Genomic DNA, 13,080 nt, shown 5'->3' on the forward strand with positions numbered 1-13,080 from the left:
AAAGCAAGAGAGCTTTTGTGGATCTTAATAAAAAGAACTCACTGTAATACAGTGAACCAAAGTCCTTAACTATATTCCATACAACATTACATTTCTTAAGATGAAAAACAAGTGTTTTTTTTTGCTTGTTTAAAACTCAGTAAATAATAGTTCAAGAAAAAGCAAAGCAGTTTAGGAAATACATATGTATATGTATACATATACTTATAGATATGACATATATACCATATATACTACACCATTTAGACTCTATGTATATATGTGTGTATATATGTATATATATACACGTGTGTGTGCGCGCGTGTGTGTGTGTATATATACGCGTGTGTGTGTATTAGAGAGAGAGGGACTATAGTTACTCTATTTTGGTCTTCCTGTTACCCATTTCATTTACCAACCCAGGGCTAAATGCATTGACTAATTGACTGTGTTTAAAATGACACTGGACTGCATCTTGCCTAATTTTCAGTGCAAGTTATGTTTTTTCACTTTGATTTTTTTTGACGACTCTACAATTTTCCTATGCCAATCCTGCTTCTAGAAAAGCTCAGAATATGAATTTTCTCTCTGGTAAAGCTCAGTCCAAGAGCAAACACACTTCAAATAAGCATCTTTGTCAGGTGTCTTGCTCCAGCTGGATTTAATTAACCCCACCCAGATTGGGTTTCCAGGTGAATTACTCAGCAACCTGATTTGAGAAAAGAGGCAGACATGCATTCAAATGTCATGTTAAGCAATGTTACCACATTGTTTACCGTATGACAGAAGAAAAATTTTCCACAGCTTCAATACAGTTAGATGAGAAGGGATAGAGACATTCGGTCTGTGTTTTAAGTCAATGCTCATTTATGCAGCCACTTGCTTCACACTAAGGGCCTGAAAATATTGATTTTGCTGTTCATGTACACATTTGCAGATGAGCAAAAATATCAAGGATCAGGCTATATGGTCCTTGTTGGCTCTCTAACATTTTCCCTTCAAGTGGAAGACTTCAATCCTGCAAGCATGTTCACACTCTATATTTGTTAATATTCTATTTCATGATTTCTGAATACATTTGTAGGTAATACAGTAAACATACCCAGATTGCCTGCTTTATCTGTCCCTGACCCACTCTTTCTCTGTCAAAATATCCTTATTTATATATTCTCTCCTGTCATATTGGATGAATCATCAGTAACTCTTTATGCATTACATGGTTACTTTTCAAGAGGTTCTTCACGGTTGTTTAATGCTCTTTCATGAATCATCTCCCCCTTCTTTTTGTATTTGACAGATGTTCATATGCTTTAAAGAAAAAAAAAAAAATGCTTGAACTTTTCATTCCAAAGAGATTGTCATTGGCACACTTAGGAATGTCATGAGGTGCCCTGATTTCAATAATTGAGTGGCTCAACTATATAGAGCAAAGACGTGGAGTTAATATAGAGCATAAGGATTGACTCAGGGTCATGGAAGTTAAAAGTTGTGTGATAAAACGCAAAGTCCACTACATTACCCTTCAAGGGAAGCCGGATTTCTACTTTTTGTGTTAAAACCCAATGATAATTGATTAGAAATATGTACAAGATGCAGATAAAATTACAATAACTCTAAAGTTTCAATTATCTTCCTAAATCCTTATTTTAGTGTATTACCACAGCAAATTAAAAGAATGGACACTAGAGTCAGGAGCGAAGGGAAAACAGTGTATCTTCATGACCCCAACCCTACTTTATCACATTTCAATTCTTAGATGCAGTCAGCGTCAGCTACTTGTACTTTGGTTCCTGATGGTTATAATAATATGTATGATAATGTTTCTACTTCTTGACAAACTAATTTCTAACAGTATAGGTATTTACTCCATAGTACGAAGCCCAGCCATATTACCTTTCATCCCCAGGTATTTCCTAATTTGATTACTTATAATCATTTTATTCTTGTAATTTTTGCTTTTATTACATTAAATGGTATGAGTATACCTCTTTTTAAATTTTTACCAAGCATAGAAAGCACCTTTTGACCAATATGAAAAATGAGAAAATCATCACGCATACTTACTCTCGCCTCTTCTCCACCTCCCATTTTGAATTATACTATGTTTGCATCAGTAGTATTTTTAACATTTATATCTGTTCTGTAAAGATAGGTGTTTTTGGCTTGAGTCTGCCAATTGAAAATACATCACTGTTGTTATATAAATGTAATTAACATTACAGCAAAGTAATAGAAACGAATGTTTTTAAACAATTATAATTTTGTAGACACCGTTCTAGGTAAAATATTCCATCAAGTTCCGTGACATAGATGCTATCATTTTACCCATCTCACAAATAGATAAACTGAGTCAGAGAGAGGTCATGTAATTTACCTAAAACTATTTGGCTAGTATGTGGTAGAACTAGGATTTAAATTTTACTATCCTAATCATGGTGTTGATTTTATTAAAAATCTGGTAATCCTTGGTTGCAAGTTCATAAATTATGGTCCAGGGTTAACATTAAATGCTGTGTGAGTTTCCTCCATAGTTGGTTAGTTTTACAATTTTTATGCATTTGAAAATCGTAGATATTTATAATGTTAATTTTAATGGTATAAAACAATTCATTTTTAATGCTAGATGTGACCTCAAAGGCCGTTTTGTGCAATGCTGCTTTTTTAAATGAAAATGCCAAAGCTCAAATAAATTACATGACTTAGATGAGATATCCACACACTCAAGTGGTTAGTTAGTGGCCAAGGAAAAGGGTAAGACAAGGGAAAACAGCAAGAATACATAAGCAATGCTCTTTTTGCTCATCATACTCATTTCAACCTTGTATATTATGCTGTAGATGAGAAAACTAGTTTCTCATATGTTCCCACCTGTGTTCTTTTTCTACTCCCATTGCCTACAGAAAAAATGAAGATAAGGCAGAGGGTGCATAGTGAACTTAAAAGTCCCCTAAATAGTCTACAATTTTTAAATTTTTAATATTTTTTTCATAAGGCATTTTACAATTTACAAATATGCTAGTTTCCATAAGCTTGTTAGCTGTTTGGGGTATTTTGGAATATATGGAGGGATTCAATTTCCTAAAATGTGCAAAATTTTGGTGTATTAACCAGAGTAGAAGCAATTAAAGAAGAAATAAATCTGTACATTTATTTACATTTTTATTTTATTTTATTTTTTGAGACAGAGTCTCACTCTGTTGCACAGGCTAGAGTGCAGTGGGCCAATCTTGGCTCACTGCAACTGCCGCTTCCCAGGTTCAAGCGATTCTACTGCCTCAGCCTCCTGAGTAGCTGGGACTACAGGCACTAGCCACTATGCCTGGCTAATTTTTGTATTTTTAGTAGAGTCGGAGTTTTACCACGTTGTCTAGGCTGGTCTCGAAATCCTGGCCTCAGGTGACCCGCCCGCCTCGGCCTCCCAAAGGAGGGATTACAGGCATGAGCCACCAAGCCTGGCCAAATTTGAATTACAGTTTTAGAAAATGACCGCTAACCTACCTTTGTAACTTGTTTTTTTGGCAAAGCAAGAGCTCTTAAACAGGAGTCCGTTAACAGATTCAAATATCCTAAAATCGTATATAGATTCTGTTAACAGATATGGAGACTTATTTGTAGGAGTAGAAGTTTCATAGCTCTCAACAGATTCTCAAAGGTGTCTGTGATTCAGAAAAGGTGAAGAACCACTTTACTAATGATTTCCAGTGCTGTTTGGGATAAATTGTAATTCGTTAATAGCCAAGACCTTAGGCAAACTCAACCAGTTTCGGTCTCTCAAACTTATCTCCCACCACTTCATACTTAGAATCTTCCAATGGAGCCAGGCCTGTGAGGTCTTGATTATCTGAGCATGTCTTGCTTTTTTCCTTCCCTAAGAACTTCAATTCTCTAATACTCACACAATTTAGAATTCTATTATCAATATGTTTTTAATGCAAGCCCAAATGTCTATTTAATCCGCCTTTCAGCCTCAGAAAACTTTTTTGACCTCTTCAGATTTTACAAAACATTTTCTTATTGTGTGTGTGTTTTCACATTTAGAGTTTAATTAATTAATATGGCTTCTTCATTTTCCTTGCTCATTAAATTTAAAATCCTTATGAGACAAGAACTGCCTCTTACACTCCTTTGCGTTTTCTCTATTATCGAGTAACGTGGTATGTATGTTGTATGTGCTCATCCATTCTCTCGTGTAGTTGATAAATATTTGTTGAGCCTTTATTATGTGTCAGGCTGGGTTTCCAGCAGTGAACCAAACAGGCAATAAAAGATTGTACATTCTAGTGGAAGAGAAAGATACAGAGACAAGTTTAATTAAATTATATAATATGTTAAATAGTGTTAATGAGAACAGTATAAAGAAGATAAGGAGAAAGAAAATAAGTGTATGTGAGTTTGATGTGAGGCATGCAATTTTCTTTTTCATTTATATATTTAGGAGACTGAGTTTTGCTGTCACCCAGGCTGGAGTGCAGTGGCACAATCATGGCTCACTACAGCCACCCAGGCTCAAGTGATTCTCCAACCTCAGTCTCCTGAGTAGCTGGGACCATAGGGGCATGCCAGCACACTTGACTACTTGTTTTTTTTTTTTTTTTTTTTTTTTTTTTTTTTTTTTTTTTTTTTTTTTTAAGTCATAGAGACCAGGTCTCACTATGTAGTTCAGGCTGGTCTCTAACTCCTGGCCTCAAGCAAATACTTCAGCCTCAGCCTCCCAAAGTGCTTGATTTACAGGTGTGAGCCAAGGCACCTGGCTAGGATGCAATTTTAGATAGGGCTTGGGCAGGGAAGAACTTTCCAGTGATGTGATTTTTGAGTAAAGACCCAATGGAAGTAAAGTAATGAGCCACGTTGATGTCTTCGAAAAGTGAATACAAATCCAAATGCAGAAAACTATGGATCCTGTTTATGGAATATGAGGAAAGAGACAAGAAATAAAATCAGGGAGTTAATAGGGACCTGGACCCTGTTCGACTTAGTAGATCACATGAAATATGTAATTTTCACTTCCCCTAAAGTAGAGATTTGAGAAGACGGATATGATGAAACATGTTAACAGATCACTCTGGCAAGTCTGCTGTGCGCTGATTAACACAGGCAAGAGTGAGAGAAGAGGGAAGAGTAATGAGGCTATGGTGATAATTCATGCAAGATAAAATGGATTTTGGACTAGAGGGATGGCAGTGAGGATAGTCAGAAGCAGTCAAATTCTGAATACATTTTGAATTAAATGTTGTGTGAGAGTAAAATAGTCATTAAGGATGACTCCAAGGGTTTTCATCTGAGTAACTGCAATTTTAAGCATGTTGTTCATTATTGAGGAAGGGAGAACAGCAAGAAAAATAGATAGGTTTGGGGGAGTGTGATAAGGATAAATATCAGAAGCTCCGTCCAGGATACTTGAAGCTTGTGATGACTAAATGGAGATAATGAGTATGCAGAATAATCTATAATTTTGAGTTTAGGGAAGAGGTCTGGGTTAGAGATATAAAACTGGGCATTACCAGTAAATGAATGGTATTGAAATCCATGAGACTGGATGAGATAGATAAATTTTTGTTGCTCGGATAAGCTAGTGTAGATTATTTGTCGTCTTCAGGATTTTCTTTTCCCCCCACATCTTTACTGATGTATAATTAACAATACAAACGTATGTGTTTAAGTATACAACCTCAGCAATTTTTTTGAGACAGGGTCTCACTCTGTTGCCCAGGCTAGAGTGCAGTGGCACGATTATGGTTCACTGCACCCTCAATCTTCCTGGGCTCAGGTGATCCTCCCACCTCAACCTCCTCCTGAGTAGCTGGAACTTGTAGGCATGTGACACCACACCCAGCTAGTTTATCTTTTCTTTTTTTTTTTTCTTTTTTTTTTTTTTTCTTTTGTGGAGACAAGGTTTCACCAAATTATCTAGACTGGTCTCGAACTTCTGGGCTCAAAGGATCTGCCTGCCTCCATCTCCCAAAGTGTTGAGATTACAGGCATGAGCCACCACACCCAACAAGATTTTCAATTAAAATTACAACTTGTTTAAATAGAAACGTTTAGAAGGGTAAATGAATTACACTCAAGCCTTAAGGACTATGGGGCATGGGTTGTCAATGAAAATTAAGCATGGAAGTAAATCTCATGGAACATTGTAGATTGATTTATATTTGTCTTTGTGTATGTGTGTATATGTATGTGTTTTAGGCCAGACCTGTTTGATTGGAATAGTGTGGTTTGCCAGCAGTCAGCCACACAGCGACTGGAACATGCATTCAACATCGCCAGATATCAATTAGGCATAGAGAAACTACTCGATCCTGAAGGTTGGTAAATTTCTGGACTACCACTGTTTTTGGTATAGTAGAGTTTAATGTTTTCATCCGAGACTTGTCATTTCTACACAAAATACAAAACTGCGTATCTTAAGTTTTCCAGTACTCTAGATATATTTAAAATGTTCTGCTTTCTTGCACTATATTATGAATTGTCTTATTTAATTCTAGTTCTCAAAATACCAGTATCTAAAATTGCAGTGAAGACTTTGAGGAAAAAAGTCTTTAAAATGTATATGCCCTGTGGATGCAGCACACTGCATTTGGAGTGTATCGACTCCAAATAATTATAAAAAGTTAATGTTTTGCTTATGCTACCAAGAGATTTGATAGAGTAATCAGCTATAATTAATTAGCTCCTCTTGCCAATTTCATTCATATACTCTATAAAAGGCAACATAGTTTACTATTTAAATCAGGAAATCTATTCCTGCCACTACTTCTGTTGTAATTTTTCACTCTGGGGAGATCCTCTGTTGGATGGTTATTCATTTTCTGCTTCTTTAGTTGATAGGCAGAAATGTATTTATGTTTTTACTATATTACACTTAAATAACGTTGACTCTTATCTCTGGTGCTACATAGTCATACCTTCCAGAGATAGTAATGACAGGGATAATAACATTGTGACCTCTACTCTTTTGCTTGCCCATGAAGTACACTTTTGTCATGCCAATTTTGGAATTGTAGCCTCTGTTCTCAATTCTTAAGGCTTTACAACACTGTAAATCAGAAGCTGGAAAAAGTGAAGTCAGTGGGATTGAAGATAATATTTGGGTAGAAGCTGTTCTATAATAGAAGCTGATAATTAAATGATTTTTTGAATATAGAATCAATTTCATCAACTATAAAACAGGAGATCTTTCAATATTGATGGTAGGTCCCATCAAGAAAAGCTCAAAAATGACCCAGAAGATAGCCGTTTGCCAGTGAATTTATTATCAACCAGAATCTTAGTCCTCAGTTTTGCAGACACAGAAGCCTGATTGCCTCAGATCATCTAGCAGATCCATATTGGGGTGGGAGGAGTTAACTTTAAATAAGCTTAAAAGTGATAGATAAATAAAAATGGAAATTCAGTAATTTTAAATGAGATATAACAAGCAGCAGAATACTCACGATTGACAAATATATTGCTTTTGATAAGCAAATGTACTTGGGAAAGAAAATTATAACAACACAAATGTTAGTTTGTGAAGTTGGAATCGGATTAAGTTGATTCGAAATATTTCTTCTCCTTTGGATAATGCATGGCTGAGCACTGAATGTTGTAACCCCTTTTTATTGCTTCTGTACATGATAGTATACCTCCTGTCCCTGCTTTTAGCTGTAAGGGAGAAACTGTATTAATCCTATGTCTTTAGTTTGCAGTATAGGGGAGGGTTACTTTACTATTGACTCCTAGTGCACATTTGTATGTTTTCTCTTAGTTCAGTGAGGTAGAAAGGGCAGGTGTAATGAAAATATGTACTTCAACCCCTGAGGATAAAGAGCTATAGTGTATGATTTTGAAAGATAAGTCTGTTAATATGTTTTTGTTTTTTATTGAATCACATATGGCGGTCAGTTCCCATCATCGGGGTATATATTCTAGTTATTCTTGTGTGTGTCCTACCCTTTCATAAAACAGTAGGAGAAGGTTTAAAATAGATATATTTCTTATTAAGTGACAAAATGGCTTTTGACTTCTAGTACTCTTTTGAACTTACGGAATAGGAGTGCCTAAATGGGCGTCCACATGATAATCAGAAAATAGGTTAATATATACACCTATGTATATACACTACACGCAAAAAATTTAAGTAAATAAAAACAATTTTTAAAAGTACATTGACGAGCCTGTAATCAGAAAAAGTCAGGTACATGAATAGTGTATTTTATAGCTAAAAGAGTCTGGTATACCTAACTCCATATGCTCTCCTAACTGGGAAGTATATGTAGAAATGTATACTGTATAGCCTATAAGGTCACCATTTTACTGTTCCAAACTTCAATAATTTAAAATCAACAAAATGTAATATGAAATATGGACTGATTAATGAAGATCCAGCCACTGCTTATGGTCTCATTTTGCCAGTACAATCTCAGATCTGTAAAGCCTTTCTATTTATGGACTCTTCCAATTCAAAGAGCATCCTATCGCTTAAACAGATTTCTTGTTTACTTGCGTAGAGGTGTTTATAGTATTCTCTGATGGTAGTTTGTATTTCTGTGGGATCAGTGGTGATATCCCCTTTATCATTTTTTATTGTGTCTATTTGATTCTTCTCTCCTTTCTTCATTATTTGTCTAGCGGTCTATTTTGTTAATCTCTTCAAAAAAAAAAAAAAAAAAAAAAAAAAAACTCCTGAATTCATTGATTTTTTTCATGTCTCTGTCTCCTTCAGTTCTGCTCTGATCTTAGTTATTTCTTGTCTTCTGCTAGCTTATGATTTGTTTGCTCTGGCTTCTCTAGTTCTTTCAATTGCGATGTGAGGGTGTTGATTTTAGATCTTTCCTGCTTTCTCCTGTGGGCATTTAGTGCTATAAATTTCCCTCTAAACACTGCTTTAGCTGTGTCCCAGAGATTCTGGTACATTGTATCTTTGTTCCCATTGGTTTCAAAGAACTTCTTTATTTCTGCCTGAATTTTGTTATTTACCCAGTAGTTATTCAGAAGCAGGTTGTTCAGTTTCCATGTAGTTGTGTGATTTTGAGTGAGTTTCTTAATTCTGAGTTCTAATTTGATTGCACTGTGGTCTGAGAGGCTGTTACGATTTTCTTTCTTTTGCATTTGCTGAGGAGTGTTTTACTTCCAATTATGTGATGAATTTTAGAACAAGTGTGAGGTAGTGCTGAGAAGAATGTATGTCCTGTTGATTTGGGGTGGAGACTTCTGTAGATGTCTCTTTGGTCCACTTGGTCCAGAGCTAAATTCAAGTCCTGAACATCCTTGTTAATTTTCTGTCTCATTGATCTGTCTAATGTTGACAGTGGGGTGTTAAAGTCTCCCACTATTACTGTGTGGGAATCTAAGTTTCTCTGTAGGTCTCTGGTAACTTGCTTTATGAATCTGGGTGTTCCTGTATTAGGTGCATATATATTTAGGATAGTTAGGTCTTCCTATTGCATTGATCCCTTTACCATTATGTAATGGCTTTCTTTGTCATTTTTTATCTTTGTTGGTTTAAAGTCTATTTTATCAGAGACTAGGATTGCAGCCCCTGCTTTTTTTTGCTTCCCACTTGCTTGGTAAATCTTCCTCCATCCCTTTATTTTGAGCCTATGTGTGTCTTTGCATGTGAGATTGCACTCCTGAATACAGCACATCAATGAGTCTTGACTCTTTATCCAGTTTGCCAGTCTGTGTCTTTGAACTGGAGCATTTAGCCCATTTACATTTAAGGTTAATATTGTTATATGTAAATTTGATCCTGTCATTGTGATGCTAGCTGGTTATTTTGCTTATTAGTTCATGCAGTTTCTTCATGGTGTTGATGGTCTTTACAATTTGGTATGCTTTTGCACTGGCTAGTACTGGTTTTTCCTTTCCATATTTAGTGATTCCTGAAGGAGCTCTTGTAGGGCAGGCCTGGTGGTGACAAAATCTCTTAGCATTTGCTTGTCTGTAAAGGATTCTATTTCTCCTTCACTTATGAAGCTTAGTTTGACTGGATATGAAATTCTGAGTTAAAAATTATTTTAAGAATGTTGAGTATTGGTTCCCACTCTCTTCTGGCTTATAGGGTTTCTGCAGAGAGATCTGTTGTTAGTCTGAGGGGCTTGCCTTTGTGGGTAAGCTGACCTTTCTGTCTGGCTGTCCTTAACATTTTTTCCTTCATTTCAACCTTGGTGAATCTGGCAATTACGTGTGTTGGGGTTGCTCTTTTTGAGGAGTATCTTTGTGGTAGTGTCTGTATTTCCTAAATTTGAATGGTGGGCTGTCTTGCTGGGTTGGGAAAGTTCTGGATAATATCCTGAAGAATGCTTTCCAACTTGGTTCCATTCTTGCCATCACTTTCCAGTATACCAATCAAACCTAGGTTTGGTCTTTTCACATAGTCCCATATTTTGTGGAGGCTTTGTTCATTGCTTTTCATTATTTTTTCTCTAATCGTCTCTTCACACTTTATTTAATTAAGTTGATCTTCAATCTCTGATATTCTTTCTTCTGCTTGATTGAGCTATTGATACTTGTATATGCTTCATGATGTTCTTGTGCTGTGTTTTTCAGTTCCATAAGGTCATTTATGTTCTTCTCTAAACTGGTTAGCAATTTGTCTAACCTTTTTTCAAGGTTCTTAGCTTCCTCGCATTGGGTTAGAACATTCTCCTTTAGCTTGGAGTTTATTACCCACCCTTCTGAAGCCTACTTCTGTCAATTTGTCAAACTCATTCTCCGTCCAGTTTTGTTCTCTTCCTGGTGAGGAGTTGTGATCCTTTGGAGGAGAAGAGGTGTTCTGTTCTTTGGAATTTTCAGCCTTTTTGTGCTGGTTTTTCTTCATCTTTGTGGATTTATCTACCTTTGGTTTTTGATGTTGGTGAACTTCAGATGGGGTTTTTGTGTGAATGTCCTTTTTGTTGATGTTGATGCTGTTCCTTTCTGTTTGTTAGTTTTCCTTCTAACAGGTCCCTCTGCTGCAGGTCTGCTGGGGCTTGCTGGAGGTCCACTCCAGACCCTGTTTGCCTGGGTATCCCCAGCAGAGACTGCAGAACAGCAAAGATTGCTGCCTGTTTCTTCCTCTGGAAGCTTCATCCCAGAGGGGCACCTGCCAGATGCCAGCTGGAGCTCTCCTGTATGAAGTGTCTGTCGACCCCTGCTGGGAGGCATGTCCCAATCAGTAGGCACGGGGGTCAACCCACTTGAGAAAGGCAGTCTGTCCCTTAGCAGAGTTTGAGTGCTGTGTTAGGAGATCTGCTGCTCTCTTCAGAGCCAGCAGACAAGGACGTTTAAGTCTGCAAAAGCTGTGCCCACAGCTGCCCCTTCCCCTTCCCCCAGGTTCTCTGTCACAAGGAGATGGGAGTTTTATCTATAAGCCCCTGACTAGGGCTGCTGCCTTTCTTTCAGAGATGCCCTGCCCAGATAGGAAGAATCTAGAGAGGCAGTCTGGCTACAGTGGCTTTGCTGAGCTGCAGTGGGCTCTGCTCAGTTTGAACTTTCCAGCGACTTTGTTTACACTGTGAGGGGACATCGGCCTACTCAGGCCTCAGTAATGGTGGACGCCCCTCCCTCCACCAAGCTGGAGCCTCAGGTCAGCTTCAGACTGCTGTGCTGGCAGCGAGAATTACAAGCCAGTGGATCTTAGCTTGCTGGGCTCCGTGGGGGCTGGATCTGCTGAGATAGACCACTTGGCTCCCTGGTTTCAGCCCCCTTTCCAGGGGAGTGAATGTTTCTGTCTCGCTGGTGTTCCAGGCACCACTGGGGTGTTAGACTCCCACATAATAATAGTGGGAGACTTTAACACCCCACTGTCAATATTAGATCAACAAGACAGAAAATTAACAAGGATATTCAGGACTTGAGCTCAGCTCTGGACCAAGCAGACCTAATTGACATCTACAGAAGTCTCCACCCTGAATCAACAGAATGTACATTCTTCTCAGCACCACATCACACTTATTCTAAAATTGATCACATAATTGGAAGTAAAACACCTCCTCAGCAAATGGAAAAAAATGAAAATCATAACAGTCTCTCAGGACACAGTGCAATCTAATTAGAAGGCAGGATTAAGAAACTCAAAAGCACACAGCTACATGGAAACTGAACAAACCTGCTCCTGAATGACTACTGGGTGAATAATGAAATTAAGGCAGAAATAAATAAGTTGTTTGAAACCAATGAGAACAAACACACAACGTACCAAAATCTCTGGGACACAGCTAAAGCAGTGTTCAGAGGGAAATTTATAGCACTAAATGCCCACAGGAGAAAGCAGGAAAGACCTACACCCATCAACCTGTCATCTGTGTTATTTCCCCTAATGCTATCACTCCCCTAGCTCCCCACCCAACAAAAGGTTCCAGTCTGTGATGTTCCACTGAATCCATGTGTTCTCGTTGTTCAACTCCCATTTATGAGTGAGAACATGCAGTGTTTGGTTTTCTGTTCCTGTGTTAGTTTGTTGATGTGTGTAGCAAACCACCATGGCATGTGTATACCTATGTAACAAACTTGCACATTCTGCACATGTATCCCAAAACTTAAAGTATAATGTAATAAAAAGTTTCTTAAAGTTTACTTATGGCTGCAAATGAGATGAGGATTCAGCGTAAGTCTTACATTTTTAAAATATGCCAATTCTTGCCATTGTGTTAGGGAAACCCCCAAATACACATTTATACATTTTTGCCCAGCATTTTTCAAGAGATAATCTCAGTGATGATTCAAAGAAAAAAATAAGTATTAAGTAAATCATAAGAATTTTTATTTACTGATTTCTTAGTCACAAAAGACAGAACACTATCTCTTGAAGTCTCAGATTTAGAACACTCTCTTCAGTAGATTTTCCAGGCAAAATTCATGATTCATGCCTGTATAGTAATTGCTTTTGTGATGTTCATATTTTTATTTAACCAGATATTGGTTCTTTAGCTTATGCATGATGTCGGCTAATCTCCAAAGAAATTTCATTTTAAATCTGTTATGCTCCTTAGGAGAATAATGAAACATTTGGGGAGAATTTTATTATTGGGGGATTGAAGCTATATTTGGTTTAAAAAATACCTGCCAAATAATGCTTTGAGAATTATAAACATATGCTTTGTTGATGGAATTGCTTTATAAATTAAGAAGTCATTGAAA

General features: G+C 37.1%; 1 protein-coding gene across 2 annotated transcripts in view; it reads left to right on the forward strand.

The window, feature by feature from the left end:
• DMD (dystrophin) overlaps positions 1–13,080 on the forward strand; it is a 2,258,239-nt gene that overhangs the window by 533,354 nt on the left and 1,711,805 nt on the right. For both annotated transcript variants that reach the window (XM_037986581.2, XM_073013821.1), the window contains exon 7: positions 6,169–6,287. In XM_037986581.2, coding sequence (XP_037842509.2) covers positions 6,169–6,287 — 119 coding nt within the window. The remainder of the gene's footprint in view (positions 1–6,168; positions 6,288–13,080) is intronic.

This window comes from Chlorocebus sabaeus, chromosome X (assembly GCF_047675955.1).
Source record: "Chlorocebus sabaeus isolate Y175 chromosome X, mChlSab1.0.hap1, whole genome shotgun sequence".
In the NCBI taxonomy this organism is placed as follows: Eukaryota; Metazoa; Chordata; class Mammalia; order Primates; family Cercopithecidae; genus Chlorocebus; species Chlorocebus sabaeus.